This window comes from Xenopus tropicalis, chromosome 10, assembly GCF_000004195.4.
Source record: "Xenopus tropicalis strain Nigerian chromosome 10, UCB_Xtro_10.0, whole genome shotgun sequence".
NCBI lineage: Eukaryota > Metazoa > Chordata > Amphibia > Anura > Pipidae > Xenopus > Xenopus tropicalis.
The window spans coordinates 3,169,405-3,188,399 of record NC_030686.2 but is presented as its reverse complement, the minus strand read 5'-3'; the positions used below and the strand labels follow the sequence as shown (position 1 = coordinate 3,188,399).

At 46.9% G+C, this 18,995-nt stretch overlaps 1 protein-coding gene across 1 annotated transcript in view; it reads right to left on the bottom strand.

Annotated features, from left to right (window-relative positions):
• The window catches only part of znf831 (zinc finger protein 831), a 39,920-nt gene extending 23,661 nt beyond the window's left edge, over positions 1-16,259 (bottom strand). Inside the window, exons 1-3 of the mRNA XM_031894368.1 lie at positions 16,134-16,259; positions 2,914-6,606; positions 1,072-1,208 (exon numbers count right to left, since the gene is read on the bottom strand). Coding sequence (XP_031750228.1) covers positions 1,072-1,208; positions 2,914-6,555 — 3,779 coding nt within the window. The 5' untranslated portion in view covers positions 6,556-6,606; positions 16,134-16,259. The remainder of the gene's footprint in view (positions 1-1,071; positions 1,209-2,913; positions 6,607-16,133) is intronic.
• Between the last annotated feature and the right edge of the window lie 2,736 nt (positions 16,260-18,995).

Below are 18,995 nucleotides of genomic sequence, written 5' to 3'. Positions count from 1 at the left end.
GAGAACAAGTGAAATGAGTAACTAAATGTAAATGGAATGTAACCGTTTCTTTCTGATTTTAAAGCTTTTTGTGTTTGTTTAATGTTATTGTAATGTGAAGTTATTTTGCCTTTTGTAATGTTTTTATTCAATAAAATCCCTACCCATATGTATAAATACAAATATACAGAGAAGGAATGTTCTGGGCACACAATAAGCTGTACCCCCATACTGTACTGTCTAAGGGAAACACTATGGCACCCCCTACCCATATGTATAAATACAAATATACAGAGAAGGAATGTTCTGGGCACACAATAAGCTGTACCCCCATACTGTACTGTCTAAGGGAAACACTATGGCACCTCCTACCCATATGTATAAATACAAATATACAGAGAAGGAATGTTCTGGGCACACAATAAGCTGTACCCCCATACTGTACTGTCTAAGGGAAACACTATGGCACCTCCTACCCATATGTATAAATACAAATATACAGAGAAGGAATGTTCTGGGCACACAATAAGCTGTACCCCCATACTGTACTGTCTAAGGGAAACACTATGGCACCCCCTACCCATATGTATAAATACAATATACAGAGAAGGAATGTTCTGGGCACACAATAAGCTGTACCCCCATACTGTACTGTCTAAGGGAAACACTATGGCACCCCCTACCCATATGTATAAATACAAATATACAGAGAAGGAATGTTCTGGGCACACAATAAGCTGTACCCCCATACTGTACTGTCTAAGGGAAACACTATGGCACCTCCTACCCATATGTATAAATACAAATATACAGAGAAGGAATGTTCTGGGCACACAATAAGCTGTACCCCCATACTGTACTGTCTAAGGGAAACACTATGGCACCCCCTACCCATATGTATAAATACAAATATAGAGAGAAGGAATGTTCTGGGCACACAATAAGCTGTACCCCCATACTGTACTGTCTAAGAGAAACACTATGGCACCTCCTACCCATATGAACTGCTTGCCTTGTGATTGGCTGTCTATTTGAACCTTACTTCCAATCCTAGTTTTTTTTTTTTGCTCTCCCCATGATTTTGTTACATACCTCTTCTTGTGCCGAATGTTTGCCAGTGTCTTGTTGCCCTTTCTGGCTAAGGCCCGGGATGCATGATCCTCCTCTTTTATCCTGCTCTCCTGCAATTGGCTGTGGGGGAAAGGACAGCCCAAAGGTTCCAAAGTTTCCTAGACAATGGAAAAAGAATGGGCCATAAAGAAGATACACAACTAAATACACATGTTGCTAACTTGCCCTTTAATTCTACTTGGCTAAATATTTTACCCCCATACTGGTGTTAGGTCACACAGAGTATACACAGAGGTTGAAACTATAAAAAACTATAAAACTATAGTCTCCTGTGTGTCTATAAAGATTCTCATTCGTCCAGGTCATCAAACACAGTATCTAGTAGAGTTTACCCTAAAGCAACTTTGAGTTTTGCTCTTGAAACTCATCACCACTCATCTGAGAGGCTTCTTCAATGGTAGCCTATTAGCTCCCTTGGCCAGGAACACAGTACCCCACATTCAGAACTTCACAGACATGGTCAACTGAGTGCATAAGGTGAAATTGGAGACCAATGAGACAATGGTGTCCTACGATCTCCATTCACATGCATTCCCACCACGAGGCAACCAAAAATGGGTGAAACTGGAGACCAATGAGACAATTGTGTCCTATGATCTCCATTCACATGCATTCCCACCACGAGGCAACCAAAGAGGGGTGAAACTTGAGACCAATGAGACAATGGTGTCCTATGACCTCCATTCACATGCATTCCCACCACAAGGCAACCAAAAAGGGGTGAAACTGGAGACCAATGAGACAATGGTGTCCTATGATCTCCATTCACATGCATTCCCACCACGAGGCAACCAAAAAGGGGTGAAACTGGAGACCAATGAGACAATGGTGTCCTATGATCTCCATTCACATGCATTCCCACCACGAGGCAACCAAAAAGCGTGAAACTGGAGACCGATGAGACAATGGTGTCCTATGATCGCCATTCACATGAATTCCCACCACAAGGCAACCAAAAAGGGGTGAAACAAGACATCAACCTCTGCAGTAGAACAAAGCTGATCCCCGAACTGGACCTAGGGCTTAATATCTCTGTTGGTGAAATTACTCTTAAGGGTTTGAAGGCCGGGGAATGACCTACCATGATCTGAAGAAGCCTCTTGGAAAGAAAGTCTTCATTCTGCTAGATACTGTATAATGTTTCCTTTATTTTCCAGTGGTGGCTTAAGGTGGCCATAGACGTGCCGATTGTAGCTGCCGATATCGGTTTCTTGGACTGTTCAGCAGCTTATCGGTCTTTGTAGGGGCAGGAACGAGGGGCATGCCCGAAAATTGGCCAGATATCGATCGGGCAGGTTAAAAGGTTTAGTCGGATCGGGGACCGCATCGGCTCGTTGATGCAGTCCCCGAACCGACTGCCCCATTGCCACCAATATAATTTGATCGTTTGGCCCCAGGGCCAAATGATCGAATTAGCCTACATTTTCCCCGATATCGCCCACCCGTAGGTGGGGATATTGGGAGAAGATCTGTTCGCTTGGCAACCTCGCCAAGCGAGCGGATCTTCACATGTATGGGGACCTTTATACAGCAAACCATCTCTAAATATTGTGGAACAATTGTTAGAAAACTATCTACTAAACTAGAGGTCCTCCATCAGAGAAGGTTTTAGAATATACTCTGCAAAAATTGAATTATTATAATTGATATTATATCTGGGCAAAAGAAGGGACTGATCAAGGCTTCTATCTTTTTTCTACCCAAAGTTGATATTCATTGGCTGCCACTGCTTGGACCTTCAGAGAAAGAACTCAATACAATTGGGAGTTAATTCAGTATATGGGGAATTATTACTTTTCATACCTTTTGATCACATGAGGGCAAAGTCAAGGATGAATCTTGAAGTTCTGGATTCCCAGTCAGGTTTATAATAGAGTCTAAGATCTTGTTGTTGTTGGCTTTTTGACTTACATCTAGGGACGAAGCTAGAGGGTCAGAACCCGATATCTTGCCCTTACACATCTCAAATGGTATGGTGGAGTAGACTGAGGAACATTTCTTTTGCACAGCTGGAAGGGGGACACTTCTATTCAGGCAACACCATGTAGGTTTGGGCTCGGTACTTAAAGTTGAGAAGGTGACCTTCATAGATTGAATGTTGTATTTGTCTAAGGCCAAAGAAACAGTTGCTGATTTCTCAACGGGGAGTTGTTGCTCCTGAGTAGTTGCACCGGCCTGAGGGTTCCAGAGAGGCTTAAACGTCTTTGGGTCTCTTAAATGTAGCAGGCTGCTTTGATCCTTGGAACTGGTAATGAAACTGAATGACGTCTTGCCAACATCTTCTGACACCATTTCTTTTTCCAAAAAGCCCTTTTCCTCTGCTCTCGACATTTGTTCATAATTTTCAGTTCTAAGTAGCTGCAGGATCTGATCTGGGCAAGGAACCTCAGAAGAAATAAAGAATCCACCCTTGTAAAAAGGTACTGTATAGTCAGAGGTCATTCCCATCCCTTGCCTATCTTGTAGATAGTGGGTACACACCGTAGAGGAACAAGAATGTACTTCATTCCAACCTCCTTGTGTAGAAGAGACGATTAATGAGGTTGTCATGTTGGCCACCTTGATGGCTTCTCCTCCATGGTGATCCTTCTCTGATTCTTCATCTGCAAGATATGAGGTGTCTCTTTGCTCCATCATGGAACTCAAACCACCGGCTGCCGTTTCTTCAAAAGAACTAACATATCCATTACCAGGTTTCTCTTCGAGGGTAGCAATGACTTGTGGCCCAGTAGCTTGTAATTTGATTTGATAACTTGGAGAAAAGGCAGTTTCTTTCCCTGTGGATGATGGCTCAGTAGACTGATGGACAGATTTCCATGGAATGTTCGTTCCTACTTTCCCAGAGTAATCAACACTTGTGTGAGTTTTCTTGGTTTGTGACGATGTAGAAGAAGGTGAGATATTCTCATCGAATGACTGCCCGTCTATGGTTTCATGTCCTCTATTCATATCAATGTCCTCAACATTTCCTTTAGTATATGTTGTTTCTGTTGATGGTAGCGATGTGCATTTATCATTATTTTGGTATTCAGGATGAGAAAGATTCTCTTTTTTCATACTTTCGTTAATTGTTGAGGCCGAGTTATCTTTATCAGTCTCCACTTTGGGTTTTTTGCTTTTTGACGGAGACTGAACACTATTAGGAATGAAGACTTTACTGTCCTCTGTCTTTGAAACACTGGTGACCTTCCCCTGTTCATCATTAACTTTACTTAAAACTGAGTCCAAACAAGCAGAAGATGTATCAGTTTGTAGGTTTCTCAGTGGATTTTCATTTTCCAAGCCACATAAAGCATTTTGGGTAGATGCAACATTTTTGATTCCTGAGTTTAATAAGGTTGGACCATCTTTGGAGGGATCTGGAGCACTTTGGATATCTTCAATGGGAAGCTGATTTTCCGTTGTGCTTTCCCCTGGAATCCTATCCCCTGATAGGATTCCAGGTGAACCAGGGAGCTGGGAGCTTACATTTGAATCGCTGGAGGCCAAACCTGCAGATGGAGGCCTTGGTTGAGAAGCATGACACTCATCAGACTTCACCGCAGAAGCCAAATTCTTCCAGTTCTCTTCATTGTGGAACAGCTCTTCTGGTTCTGACACATCTGCCTTTGGTTTCCTCATACCCTCATTTTTCTTTATTTTTTGGTAAAGTTTTTTGAATGTTTCATCCCCATACATTTGCCACTTTTCATGAGAGAACATGTTCGCTTTCTTCTGAGATCCCTTTTTGTTGATGGATTTACTGTTGGAACTTGACCGATCGCCAGTGGTCGTCTTTTTATACTTTATTTCTTCGGAATCGTGGCTTTCGCAAGGCTGTGGCTGAGGTAACTCATCTACGGCTATTTGCCTAACGAGTCCTCGGGGATGGCTGCTTGAAAGATCTACAGTGCAGGACGCCGCTGTATTGGAGAGGAAGAGATTGGCAAAGCTCGTGTCCAGCGGCTGCTTTTTGTGGCAGTTATGCCTGGGGATATCGGCTTTATCTGGGGGTACCCTCTGGCTGTCTACAAGTTGCAGAGAGTTACTTCGGCCCAATGTCACGCAGTCTATAGTTGTAGAGAACTGAGTAGGAACAGAATGAAAAAAGAGAGGCTTATTTTTGTCGGGTGGAGTGAAGATAGACTTGGCTGAGCATAACGACACTTTCTTTCTGTTCATATCAAAAGACTTGATGTCAAAGTGAAAGGAGTCTTTGAACGTGTAAGGCATGGGGAGGTCAATGCTGCCTTGCTTCGACAGAGCGGTCTTCCTTGGACGTACATTGTCCAAGTGGGTATCATCTACCACCGCTTCATTTTGTGAAATTAGCAAGGATATCCTTTCCTCCAGTGTCTTTTTCCCCATTTTATCTCCACAGTCCGCGGCTGAGATGCCGGCGCTGAGCGGGTTTTCAGACTCAACGCTGCTCTCCGACAGACTATGGAGAGGACTCCCTGTAAACATCTGGAGGTCAGCACTGTCTGAATGGGACAAATATCCAGAGTCGGTGCTTTCACACTTCTTCAGTTTACGCTCAGAGGGGCTGCTGTCCCTTTGCTTATCCACAAGGTATTCCTGCTGCTTCTGCAGGTACATTTGTTTTGTGGACGTAGGAGAACTTTGACCCTTCAACATTCCTTTCTGGTTTGATAAAGTTGACAAGACAATGGCCGATGATTCTGGCTCTGGTATTTTTCCACAGGTCATTGGAGATGCCCGGACTGGCACGGCTTCATTTCCTGAGATTAGCGAATGAATGCGTTCCTTCATGGTGACCCTGATGTCTGATGCATTGTTTTCTGCTTCTCTGCATACATTATGGGATCCTGATGGATATTCCACATCCGACTGAGGAGCTTTCTCATCCTGACAATGACCGCAGTCTGAATCATGGCTCATTTTGGAATTATTTACATGGGTCTGCGTCTTGCGGTGTTTGTACAGGTTGCTCTGGGTCTTAAATGAAATTCCACAAGTGGTGCAGGGAAATGGCCTTTCCCCCGTATGGGAGCGAATGTGCTTTTCCAGGACACTCGGTTTCAGGCAGTCTCTTCCACAATGAGGACATATGTGTTTCCCTGCGTTCTTCGACTTGCTTAGAGGGGACCCTGCGACAATCGGTGAGCTGTTGGGTTGTAGAACTGGTAAAGTGTTTAAAATTTTCAGGGTGAGAGTAGGGGCTGGGGAATTTTGGGTGACCGTTGGCGTATGTGGGTTTATTATCAAGGAGACATTGGAACTGTCCACTGATAAGCCTTGGCCACCAGTTGCCAGCTGGAACGACGGCTGAATGTTCCCTTGCTGGGCCAACTGATAAAGCGGGACAGTGAGAGCCTTTAGGAATACAGCTTGTGGGGAGACCCCCTCATTCTCTGCGGGATGTTTGGAAGAGATATCACTGGCAGCGGCGGATGTGGCCCATGGGAACTCCGTTGACAAGATTGAGCTGCTCGACATTTCCATTTCGACTCCTTCTCACCAACAACTCCAGGGGCCTCTCATCAACCAGCTCTTCTGTTATAGGAAAAGAAAAGAATTGTATCAGGGGCGGCTGATCTTAAAGCAAAACTCAACAACCTACTGTAGCATTAGAGTAATTGCCTTACTCCTTACACTCCTGTTTGTTTACCCAGTGTTACATTGCTGGAACATTGCTGAAGACTTCATTGTCAACAGATGGGAGGAACCATCTCATAGCCCCCAACCACTAACGGATAAGCTCTATGGAGATTGAGTGTTTCCATTCCATTCCAGTAATAATATTAGTATTGATTCTCGCAGGGGTCACCCTAGTGTGTCTCTACTATTGCTACCTTGCCCAGGGCAAGGATAACTGCCCCCTGAGGCAGCTTGTTTTCCACCAAAAGATGAAGCCTATCTGTAACATTGGCCTCAAGTGAATGCATTGACTATGAATGGCATTCGGGACAACTGAGCTGCCAACTGCCCTCCACTGTTATTATCATTCTTACCCTCCCGTGAAGCCACGTCAATATCCAGGTCTAATTGGCAAGCACAGGGGATGCCACGAATACCACTGTAAATATCAAAGGCAGCCGGGTTCATTGTGTAGCAGTGTATACATACAATTTACTTTGTTTTTACACAAATCATGAAAAGAGAAGAACATTCAATTTCATGTAATTATCAATACTGAGAAGGGAATAGGAGATTCTTTCCATGAAAATGAGTAGGGAGGTTCGGCCAATGGGCTGGCAGTTTAATGACCCACGTGACATGATTTATTGTGTAGAACAGAAGAGAAGGAGAATGAAAGCTATCGTGCCATAATATACTGTATATGGGCAACCGGCGGGGGTATATTCATTAATTATGGGGGACCGGCTGGGATATGTTGATTAATTATGGGGGACCGGCTGGGATATATTGATTGTTTATGGGGGACTGGCTGGGATATATTGATTGTTTATGGGGGACCGGCTGGGATATATTGATTGTTTATGGGGGACCGGCTGGGATATGTTGATTAATTATGGGGGACCGGCTGGGATATATTGATTGTTTATGGGGGACCGGCTGGGATATGTTGATTAATTATGGGGGACCGGCTGGGATATATTGATTGTTTATGGGGGACTGGCTGGGATATATTGATTGTTTATGGGGGACTGGCTGGGATATATTGATTGTTTATGGGGGACCGGCTGGGATATATTGATTGTTTATGGGGGACTGGCTGGGATATATTGATTGTTTATGGGGGACCGGCTGGGATATATTGATTGTTTATGGGGGACCGGCTGGGATATGTTGATTAATTATGGGGGACCGGCTGGGATATATTGATTGTTTATGGGGGACTGGCTGGGATATATTGATTGTTTATGGGGGACCGGCTGGGATACATTGGATATTTATGGGGGACCGGCTGGGATACATTGGATATTTATGGGGGACCGGCTGGGATACATTGGATATTTATGGGGGACCGGCTGGGATACATTGGATATTTATGGGGGACCGGCTGGGTTACATTGGATATTTATGGGGGACCGGCTGGGATACATTGGATATTTATGGGGGACCGGCTGGGATATATTGGATATTTATGGGGGACCGGCTGGGTTACATTGGATATTTATGGGGGACCGACTGGAATACATTGGATATTTATGGGGGACCGGCTGGGATACATTGGATATTTATGTGGGACCGGCTGGGATACATTGGATATTTATGGGGGACCGGCTGGGATACTTTGGATATTTATGGGGGATCGGCTGGGTTACATTGGATATTTATGGGGGACTGGCTGGGATATATTGGATATTTATGGGGGACCAGCTGGGATATATTGATTGTTTATGGGGGACCGGCTGGGATACATTGGATATTTATAGGAGATCGGCTGGGATACATTGGATATTTATGGGGGACCGGCTGGGATACATTGGATATTTATGGGGGACCGGCTGGGTTACATTGGATATTTATGGGGGACCGGCTGGGATACATTGGATATTTATGGGGGACCGGCTGGGATACATTGGATATTTATGGGAGATCGGCTGGGTTACATTGGATATTTATGGGGGACCGGCTGGGATACATTGGATATTTATGGGGGACCGGCTGGGATACATTGGATATTTATGGGAGACCGGCTGGGATACATTGGATATTTATGGGGGATCGGCTGGGTTACATTGGATATTTATGGGAGACCGGCTGGGTTACATGGGATATTTATGGGGGATCGGCTGGGTTACATTGGATATTTATGGGGGACCGGCTGGGATACATTGGATATTTATGGGGGACCGGCTGGGTTACATTGGATATTTATGGGAGATCGGCTGGGTTACATTGGATATTTATGGGGGATCGGCTGGGTTACATTGGATATTTATGGGGGACCGGCTGGGATATATTGGATATTTATGGGGGACCAGCTGGGATATATTGATTGTTTATGGGGGACCGGCTGGGATATATTGGATATTTATGGGGGACCGGCTGGGTTACATTGGATATTTATGGGAGATCGGCTGGGATATATTGATTGTTTATGGGGGACCGGCTGGGATATATTGGATATTTATGGGGGACCGGCTGGGTTACATTGGATATTTATGGGGGACCGGCTGGGATACATTGGATATTTATGGGGGACCGGCTGGGTTACATTGGATATTTATGGGGGACCGGCTGGGATATATTGGATATTTATGGGGGACCGGCTGGGTTACATTGGATATTTATGGGGGACCGGCTGGGATATATTGGATATTTATGGGGGACCGGCTGGGTTACATTGGATATTTATGGGGGACCGGCTGGGATACATTGGATATTTATGGGGGACCGGCTGGGTTACATTGGATATTTATGGGGGACCGGCTGGGATATATTGGATATTTATGGGGGACCGGCTGGGTTACATTGGATATTTATGGGGGACCGGCTGGGATACATTGGATATTTATGGGGGACCGGCTGGGTTACATTGGATATTTATGGGGGACCGGCTGGGATATATTGGATATTTATGGGGGACCGGCTGGGTTACATTGGATATTTATGGGGGACCGGCTGGGATATATTGGATATTTATGGGGGACCGGCTGGGTTACATTGGATATTTATGGGGGACCGGCTGGGATATATTGGATATTTATGGGGGACCGGCTGGGTTACATTGGATATTTATGGGGGACCGGCGGGGATACATTGGATATTTATGGGGGACCGGCTGGGTTACATTGGATATTTATGGGGGACCGGCTGGGATATATTGGATATTTATGGGGGACCGGCTGGGTTACATTGGATATTTATGGGGGACCGGCTGGGATATATTGGATATTTATGGGGGACCGGCGGGGATATATTGATTGTTTATGGGGGACCGGCTGGGATACATTGGATATTTATGGGGGATCGGCTGGGTTACATTGGATATTTATGGGGGACCAGCTGGGATATATTGATTGTTTATGGGGGACCGGCTGGGATACATTGGATATTTATGGGGGACCGGCTGGGTTACATTGGATATTTATGGGGGACCGGCTGGGATATATTGGATATTTATGGGGGACCGGCTGGGATACATTGGATATTTATGGGGGACCGGCTGGGATACATTGGATATTTATGGGGGACCGGCGGGGATATATTGATTGTTTATGGGGGACCGGCTGGGATACATTGGATATTTATGGGGGATCGTCTGGGATACATTGGATATTTATGGGAGATCGGCTGGGTTACATTGGATATTTATGGGGGACCGGCGGGGATATATTGATTGTTTATGGGGGACCGGCTGGGATATATTGGATATTTATGGGGGACCGGCTGGGTTACATTGGATATTTATGGGGGACCGGCTGGGATACATTGGATATTTATGGGGGACCGGCTGGGTTACATTGGATATTTATGGGGGACCGGCTGGGATATATTGGATATTTATGGGGGACCGGCTGGGTTACATTGGATATTTATGGGGGACCGGCTGGGATACATTGGATATTTATGGGGGACCGGCTGGGTTACATTGGATATTTATGGGGGACCGGCTGGGATATATTGGATATTTATGGGGGACCGGCTGGGTTACATTGGATATTTATGGGGACCGGCTGGGATATATTGGATATTTATGGGGGACCGGCTGGGTTACATTGGATATTTATGGGGGACCGGCTGGGATATATTGGATATTTATGGGGGACCGGCTGGGTTACATTGGATATTTATGGGGGACCGGCGGGGATACATTGGATATTTATGGGGGACCGGCTGGGATACATTGGATATTTATGGGGGACCGGCTGGGATACATTGGATATTTATGGGGGACCGGCGGGGATATATTGATTGTTTATGGGGGACCGGCTGGGATACATTGGATATTTATGGGGGATCGTCTGGGATACATTGGATATTTATGGGAGATCGGCTGGGTTACATTGGATATTTATGGGGGACCGGCGGGGATATATTGATTGTTTATGGGGGACCGGCTGGGATATATTGATTGTTTATGGGGGACCGGCTGGGATATATTGATTGTTTATGGGGGATCGGCTGGGATACATTGGATATTTATGGGGGATCGGCTGGGATACATTGGATATTTATGGGGGACCGGCTGGGATACATTGGATATTTATGGGGGACCGGCTGGGATACATTGGATATTTATGGGGGACTGGCTGGGATACATTGGATATTTATGGGGGACCGGCTGGGATATATTGATTGTTTATGGGGGACCGGCTGGGATACATTGGATATTTATGGGGGATCGTCTGGGATACATTGGATATTTATGGGAGATCGGCTGGGTTACATTGGATATTTATGGGGGACCGGCGGGGATATATTGATTGTTTATGGGGGACCGGCTGGGATATATTGATTGTTTATGGGGGACCGGCTGGGATATATTGATTGTTTATGGGGGACCGGCTGGGATATATTGATTGTTTATGGGGGATCGGCTGGGATACATTGGATATTTATGGGGGATCGGCTGGGATACATTGGATATTTATGGGGGACCGGCTGGGATACATTGGATATTTATGGGGGACCGGCTGGGATACATTGGATATTTATGGGGGACTGGCTGGGATACATTGGATATTTATGGGGGACCGGCTGGGATATATTGATTGTTTATGGGGGACCGGCTGGGTTACATTGGATATTTATGGGGGACCGGCTGGGATACATTGGATATTTATGGGGGACCGGCTGGGATACATTGGATATTTATGGGGGATCGGCTGGGTTACATTGGATATTTATGGGGGACCGGCTGGGTTACATTGGATATTTATGGGGGACCGGCTGGGATACATTGGATATTTATGGGGGACCGGCTGGGATACATTGGATATTTATGGGGGATCGGCTGGGTTACATTGGATATTTATGGGGGACCGGCTGGGATACATTGGATATTTATGGGGGACCGGCTGGGATACATTGGATATTTATGGGGGATCGGCTGGGTTACATTGGATATTTATGGGGGACCGGCGGGGATACATTGATTTGAGCTCAGTGGAAATGTGCAGCCAATGTGTGAAGCCGTAACTGTTATAGTTCAAGGAAATGCAGTTTACAGAATGCGCTGACGGATTCAGCCCACTGACTTATACAACACGTTATTTATTTGGGCTTCTCGGCACAGCGAGCTCTAAAGCTCCGATCAAAGGCGCAGCCCACTCAGCCTGTTGGGCAATTCCCATTCTCCCAGATGGAAGCGTCTCGCAGGGAGCGATCTCTTGGCTGTCTCGCTGCCTATCAGGGAGCTCCATGGGTCGGATACTGAGCTCTCACAATATTATTCCTGTCTCCGTACTTCAGTTAGAGAAATGTACCCCGGGCATCTCCTGGCACCGCAGGCTATTGCTGCCCACGTTCCCAGGGCCTCGCTCTGCGCTGTGTTGTGACATAAGACTTGGGAATTCACCTTGGTGGGTAAAAAGTTCCACTTGGCTCTGTGAATTCCCCTGTACTAAGCACAATTCAGCAGGAACAGCCCCCTAAGTTTGCCCATAGCCTGTACAGAGAGATACCATAAAACTATGGCACATAGGGATTCCCCTGTACTAAGCACAATTCAGCAGGAACAGCCCCCTAAGTTTGCTCATAGCCTGTACAGAGAGATACCATAAAACTATGGCACATAGGGATTCCCCTGTACTAAGCACAATTCAGCAGGAACAGCCCCCTAAGTTTGCCCATAGCCTGTACAGAGAGATACCATAAAACTATGGCACATAGGGATTCCCCTGTACTAAGCACAATTCAGCAGGAACAGCCCCCTAAGTTTGCCCATAGCCTGTACAGAGAGATACCATAAAACTATGGCACATAGGGATTTCCCTGTACTAAGCACAATTCAGCAGGAACAGCCCCCTAAGTTTGCCCATAGCCTGTACAGAGAGATACCATAAAACTATGGCACATAGGGATTCCCCTGTACTAAGCACAATTCAGCAGGAACAGCCCCCTAAGTTTGCTCATAGCCTGTACAGAGAAATACCATAAAACTATGGCACATAGGGATTCCCCTGTACTAAGCACAATTCAGCAGGAACAGCCCCTAAGTTCGCTCATAGCCTGTACAGAGAAATACCATAAAACTATGCCAATTATATAGTTTGATCTTTAAAGTGTATTATTCGCGGAGATCATATCCTTTAACCTGCCCTTCCCCTACAGAAAAATAACAACTTTAATTATTAGTGAGTTGATGGAAAGTGACATTTCTAATCATCAACAAATTTTAAATCCCGAGTTCTGCGTTTCATCTGCCAAACACTACAGGTATCAGCGAAACCCTGACAGAAAGAGGTAAACAAACTCGGGGGCCTCTCCGTAGCCGACAGCCCCCCCCCCGGGTCTCTCACAGGTGCATTCTGCCCCTCCTGCCCCTCCTGCCCCTACAGGCCGTTCCATAATGCACATATTTGCAGCACCTCATTCATTACTCTGCGCTGCTGCCTCTCCCCTAATCCTTGTTTGCTTTCCAATTATCCTTATCTGCTGCCTGTAAGGGTGGGGGGTTAAGGGCTCTGGTACACGGGGAGATTAGTCGCCCGCGGCAAAACTCCCTGCTTGCGGGCGACTAATCTCCCCGAGTTGCCTTCCCCCTGCCATCCCACCGGCGAACATGTAAGTCGCCGGCGGGATGGCAGACGCGGCGGGGCGATTTCGGGAAATCGCCGAAAAAGCCTCGCGAGTCTTTTTCGGCGATTTGCGCAAAATCGCGCCGCCGCGTCTGCCATCCCGCCGGCGACTTACATGTTCGCCGGTGGGATGGCAGGGGGAAGGCAACTCGGGGAGATTAGTCGCCCGCGAGCAGGGAGTTTTGCCGCGGGCGACTAATCTCCCCGTGTACCAGAGCCCTAAAGGGTCGGAGGTTGCACCTCGCTGACTTAAAAACCAATTAAATCATTATAACAATATCATGTAATCACTTCTTTATCCTAGAATGTTCCTCCCAATGGCTGGGGCCCCGATATCTGTATTTACCTGTGAGCTCTTCTGCTAAAGGAAAGTGACAGTTCCATCCGTTAAGGTCCCCATACCAACTTCCATTATTCTTTACATGTTTAATTGGTCCTTAATTGCCCACTAAAGGCAACCATACATGGGCACATACATGGGCCACTAAAAGCAACCCTACATGGGCACATACATGGCCACTAAAAGCAACCATACATGGGCACATACATGGGCACTGAAGGCAACCATACATGGGCACATACATGGGCCACTAAAAGCAACCCTACATGGGCACATACATGGCCACTAAAAGCAACCCTACATGGGCACATACATGGGCACTGAAGGCAACCATACATGGGCACATACATGGCCACTAAAAGCAACCCTACATGGGCACATACATGGCCACTAAAAGCAACCATACATGGGCACATACATGGGCCACTAAAAGCAACCCTACATGGGCACATACATGGGCACTGAAGGCAACCATACATGGGCACATACATGGCCACTAAAAGCAACCCTACATGGGCACATACATGGGCACTGAAGGCAACCATACATGGGCACATACATGGCCACTAAAAGCAACCCTACATGGGCACATACATGGCCACTAAAAGCAACCATACATGGGCACATACATGGGCACTGAAGGCAACCATACATGGGCACATACTTGGGCACTGAGGGCAACCATACATGGGCACATACTTGGGCACTGAGGGCAACCATACATGGGCACATACATGGGCACTGAAGACAACCATTCATGGGCACATACATGGGCACTGAAGGCAACCATACATGGGCACTGAAGACAACCATACATGGGCACTGAAGGCAACCATACATGGGCACATACATGGGCACTGAAGGCAACCATACATGGGCACTAAAGGCAACCATACATGGGCACATACATGGGCACTGAAGGCAACCATACATGGGCACTGAAGGCAACCATACATGGGCACATACATGGGCACTGAATGCAACCATACGTGGGTACATACATGAGCACTGAAGGCAACCATACATGGGCACATACATGGGCACTGAATGCAACCATACGTGGGTACATACATGAGCACTGAAGGCAACCATACGTGGGCACATACATGGCCACTAAAGGCAACCATACATGGGCACATACATGGGCACTGAAGGCAACCATACATGGGCACATACATGGCCACTAGAGGCAACCATACATGGGCACATACATGGGCACTGAAGGCAACCATACATGGGCACATACATGGGCACTGAAGGCAACCATACATGGGCACATACATGGGCACTGAAGGCAACCATACATGGGCACATACATGGCCACTAAAGGCAACCATACATGGGCACATACATGGGCACTGAAGGCAACCATACATGGGCACATACATGGGCACTGAAGGCAACCATACATGGGCACATACATGGGCACTGAAGGCAACATACATGGGCACATACATGGGCACTGAAGGCAACCATACATGGGCACATACATGGGCACTGAAGGCAACCATACATGGGCACATACATGGGCACTGAAGGCAACCATACATGGGCACATACATGGGCACTGAAGGCAACCATACATGGGCACATACATGGGCACTGAAGGCAACCATACATGGGCACATACATGGGCACTGAAGGCAACCATACATGGGCACCTACATGGGTTCTTTAGCCTATCCGCCATGTATGGGACCCCCGACAGGCCTCCCTGATCAATATCTGGCCTAAAATCGGGCAGATCTCAATCGGGCAGGTTTGATTTTCCCGTCGGATCCCTGTGAAATTCCGTATTTCCTACTTATTACGCCCCCGTAGGCGCGCATTGCTGGAACCAATTTTCCGTATTAAACGCAATAACAAAGTGGAAGCAGTGACTGTTCCGCACTGAGCAGATCTGCCCCGGCGTCGCCTCTGTATCAGCATTAGAGGATCAGTTATTGGGGGGCTGTTGAGGGGCTGCTCCCCACATGGCACTAGCCCACAGGGGAAGGCGGGTAGCCGGGGGGGCTCGTTGTACTCACCGAGGGCTCTGCTGGAGGAAGATGGCACCTTAGCACCTTGTACCCGAGCGGAGATGGATTGGCAGATGCCGGAAACCCAGAAGTTTCTTCATTTCCTGCTCAGAACAAAATACACAATATTGTACCCACAAGTTTATGCACAATAACACTGCCCCCCAATTCTCTCTCTGTGCACCCCCCCCAGGAGACAAGCAATATCAGTGGGAGTGAGCAGTGGCCCCCGGGGAGCCCCCCTGTGTGAGTGCAGCCGGCCGGGCCCCCATACACATCAATGCAGCCGCTTCTGAAAGGGGAAGTTGTGACACATGAAACAGACTGTCGGCTTCTGCAACTCTGCAGCATGCAAAGGCGCTCGCTGGGTTAACCCCTCGCTGCCCAGACAGGAGTGTCAGGGTGCTGTGGGAGTGCAGGCCAGGTCACCCCTGCGCAGGTTCTGTCCCCTCGGTACCAGTGAGATTGGGCTGTACCCCGGGGTTTCCCTGCTGTCTCTATGGCAGGACTAAGCCTCGTATCGGAGTTAGGGAAACAGATATTCATTTGTGGATATTTCTTATTCCTCTAAACAAACCCCTAATGGCCATGTCACACCAGTTTTCTTTGCTGGGGTATTTATGCTGATATTTTACCCTATAAGTCCTTCACTTGCCCCACATAACCCCTCCCTATTGCTCCATATAACCCTCCCTATAACTCCTCCTATTGCTCCATATACCCCTCCCTATAACTCCTCCTATTGCTCCATATACCCCTCCCTATAACTCCTCCTATTGCTCCATATACCCCTCCCTATAACTCCTCCTATTGCTCCATATACCCCTCCCTATAACTCCTCCCATTGCTCCATATACCCCTCCCTATAACTCCTCCCATTGCTCCATATACCCCTCCCTATAACTCCTCCTATTGCTCCATATACCCCTCCCTATAACTCCTCCTATTGCTCCATATACCCCTCCCTATAACTCCTCCCATTGCTCCATATACCCCTCCCTATTACTCCTCCCATTGCTCCATATACCCCTCCCTATACCTCCTCCTATTGCTCCATATACCCCTCCCTATAACTCCTCCTATTGCTCCATATACCCCTCCCTATAACTCCTCCCATTGCTCCATATACCCCTCCCTATAACTCCTCCCTTTGACCCTTTACCTACCCCTGGAGCTGCTGCTGCTGCTGCACTTACTGGTTTGTATGTTGAGGGGGGGAGAGAGTGCAACAAGAGAGCGCCGCTGCCCTTATCCCTGTGAGACCGCTGATGAGAGTGCAGATGAGAGTGCTGGTGTTTGGGCAGATGAGAGCAGTGAGTCACGGGGGGGGGGGGGGCGCTTTACAAGTAACTGTGACTCACAACACTCAGTACAAAACGCATCTGTGGAAAACAGAAAGGGATGAGTCAGAGCTCTGCCTCCTGCACTCTCAGTACCATCAGCCCCCCCCCCCCTCCCACTCATCCTTTCTCTATGTAAGTATGGGCATCCCATAATAACCACACTCTGTACCCTATCCTGGCGCTACAGGCCCGGCACGCTCTCACTCTGCCCTTACACCTGCCCCCCCACAGCTTGCACCATACTAACTAACTAACTAGTACTAGTCTTCTGTTTAACCCCTTCCCTGCCAACTAACTTCATTCTATACCCTCAACAGCGACAGTCTGACAACAACAGAGAATCAAGGGGATATAAACCCAACCATAACGCTGCCCCACGGCGCCCCCTAGTTTTTGCTATAGAAGTTGCCAAAAAACATAATTAAAGATGCAGCAATATTCACCAATGAGAATTCAGTTGATCAAAAACCTCATTATAAATGCAAAATAATTGACCAATGAGAATGCTGATTTCCACCACTGTGGGGTGGGAATCAGGCTGTTCTCAGGCTGTTCCTGCTGAATTGTGCTTAATACAGGGGAATCCCTATGTGCCATAGTTTTATGGTATCTCTCTGTACAGGCTATGAGCAAACTTAGGGGGCTGTTCCTGCTGAATTGTGCTTAGTACAGGGGAATCCCTATGTGCCATAGTTTTATGGTATCTCTCTGTACAGGCTATGAGCAAACTTAGGGGGCTGTTCCTGCTGAATTGTGCTTAGTACAGGGGAATCCCTATGTGCCATAGTTTTATGGTATCTCTCTGTACAGGCTATGAGCAAACTTAGGGGGCTGTTCCTGCTGAATTGTGCTTAGTACAGGGGAATCCCTATGTGCCATAGTTTTATGGTATCTCTCTGTACAGGCTATGGACAAACTTAGGAGGCTGTTCCTGCTGAATTGTGCTTAGTACAGGGGAATCCCTATGTGCCATAGTTTTATGGTATCTTTCTGTACAGGCTATGGGCAAACTTAGGGGGCTGTTCCTGCTGAATTGTGCTTAGTACAGGGGAATCCCTATGTGCCATAGTTTTATGGTATCTCTCTGTACAGGCTATGAGCAAACTTAGGGGGCTGTTCCTGCTGAATTGTGCTTAGTACAGGGGAATCCCTATGTGCCATAGTTTTATGGTATCTCTCTGTACAGGCTATGGGCAAACTTAGGGGGCTGTTCCTGCTGAATTGTGCTTAGTACATGGGAATCCCTATGTGCCATAGTTTTATGGTATCTCTCTGTACAGGCTATGGGCAAACTTAGGGGGCTGTTCCTGCTGAATTGTGCTTAGTACAGGGGAAATTTTTGTTTATTGAGTTCTTGCTTCCTAATACAATAAAGCTTAAAATAACATAACAAATAAGCAAAAGCATTAAATAGATTTACATGCAGTAAACATAATTAGCTTATCCTATAAACGTATCCGCTTGCTCTGTGGGCAACTGTACAAATGTTACAAAGCTGATGTATAGTCGCACCTGAGCTGTACAACGC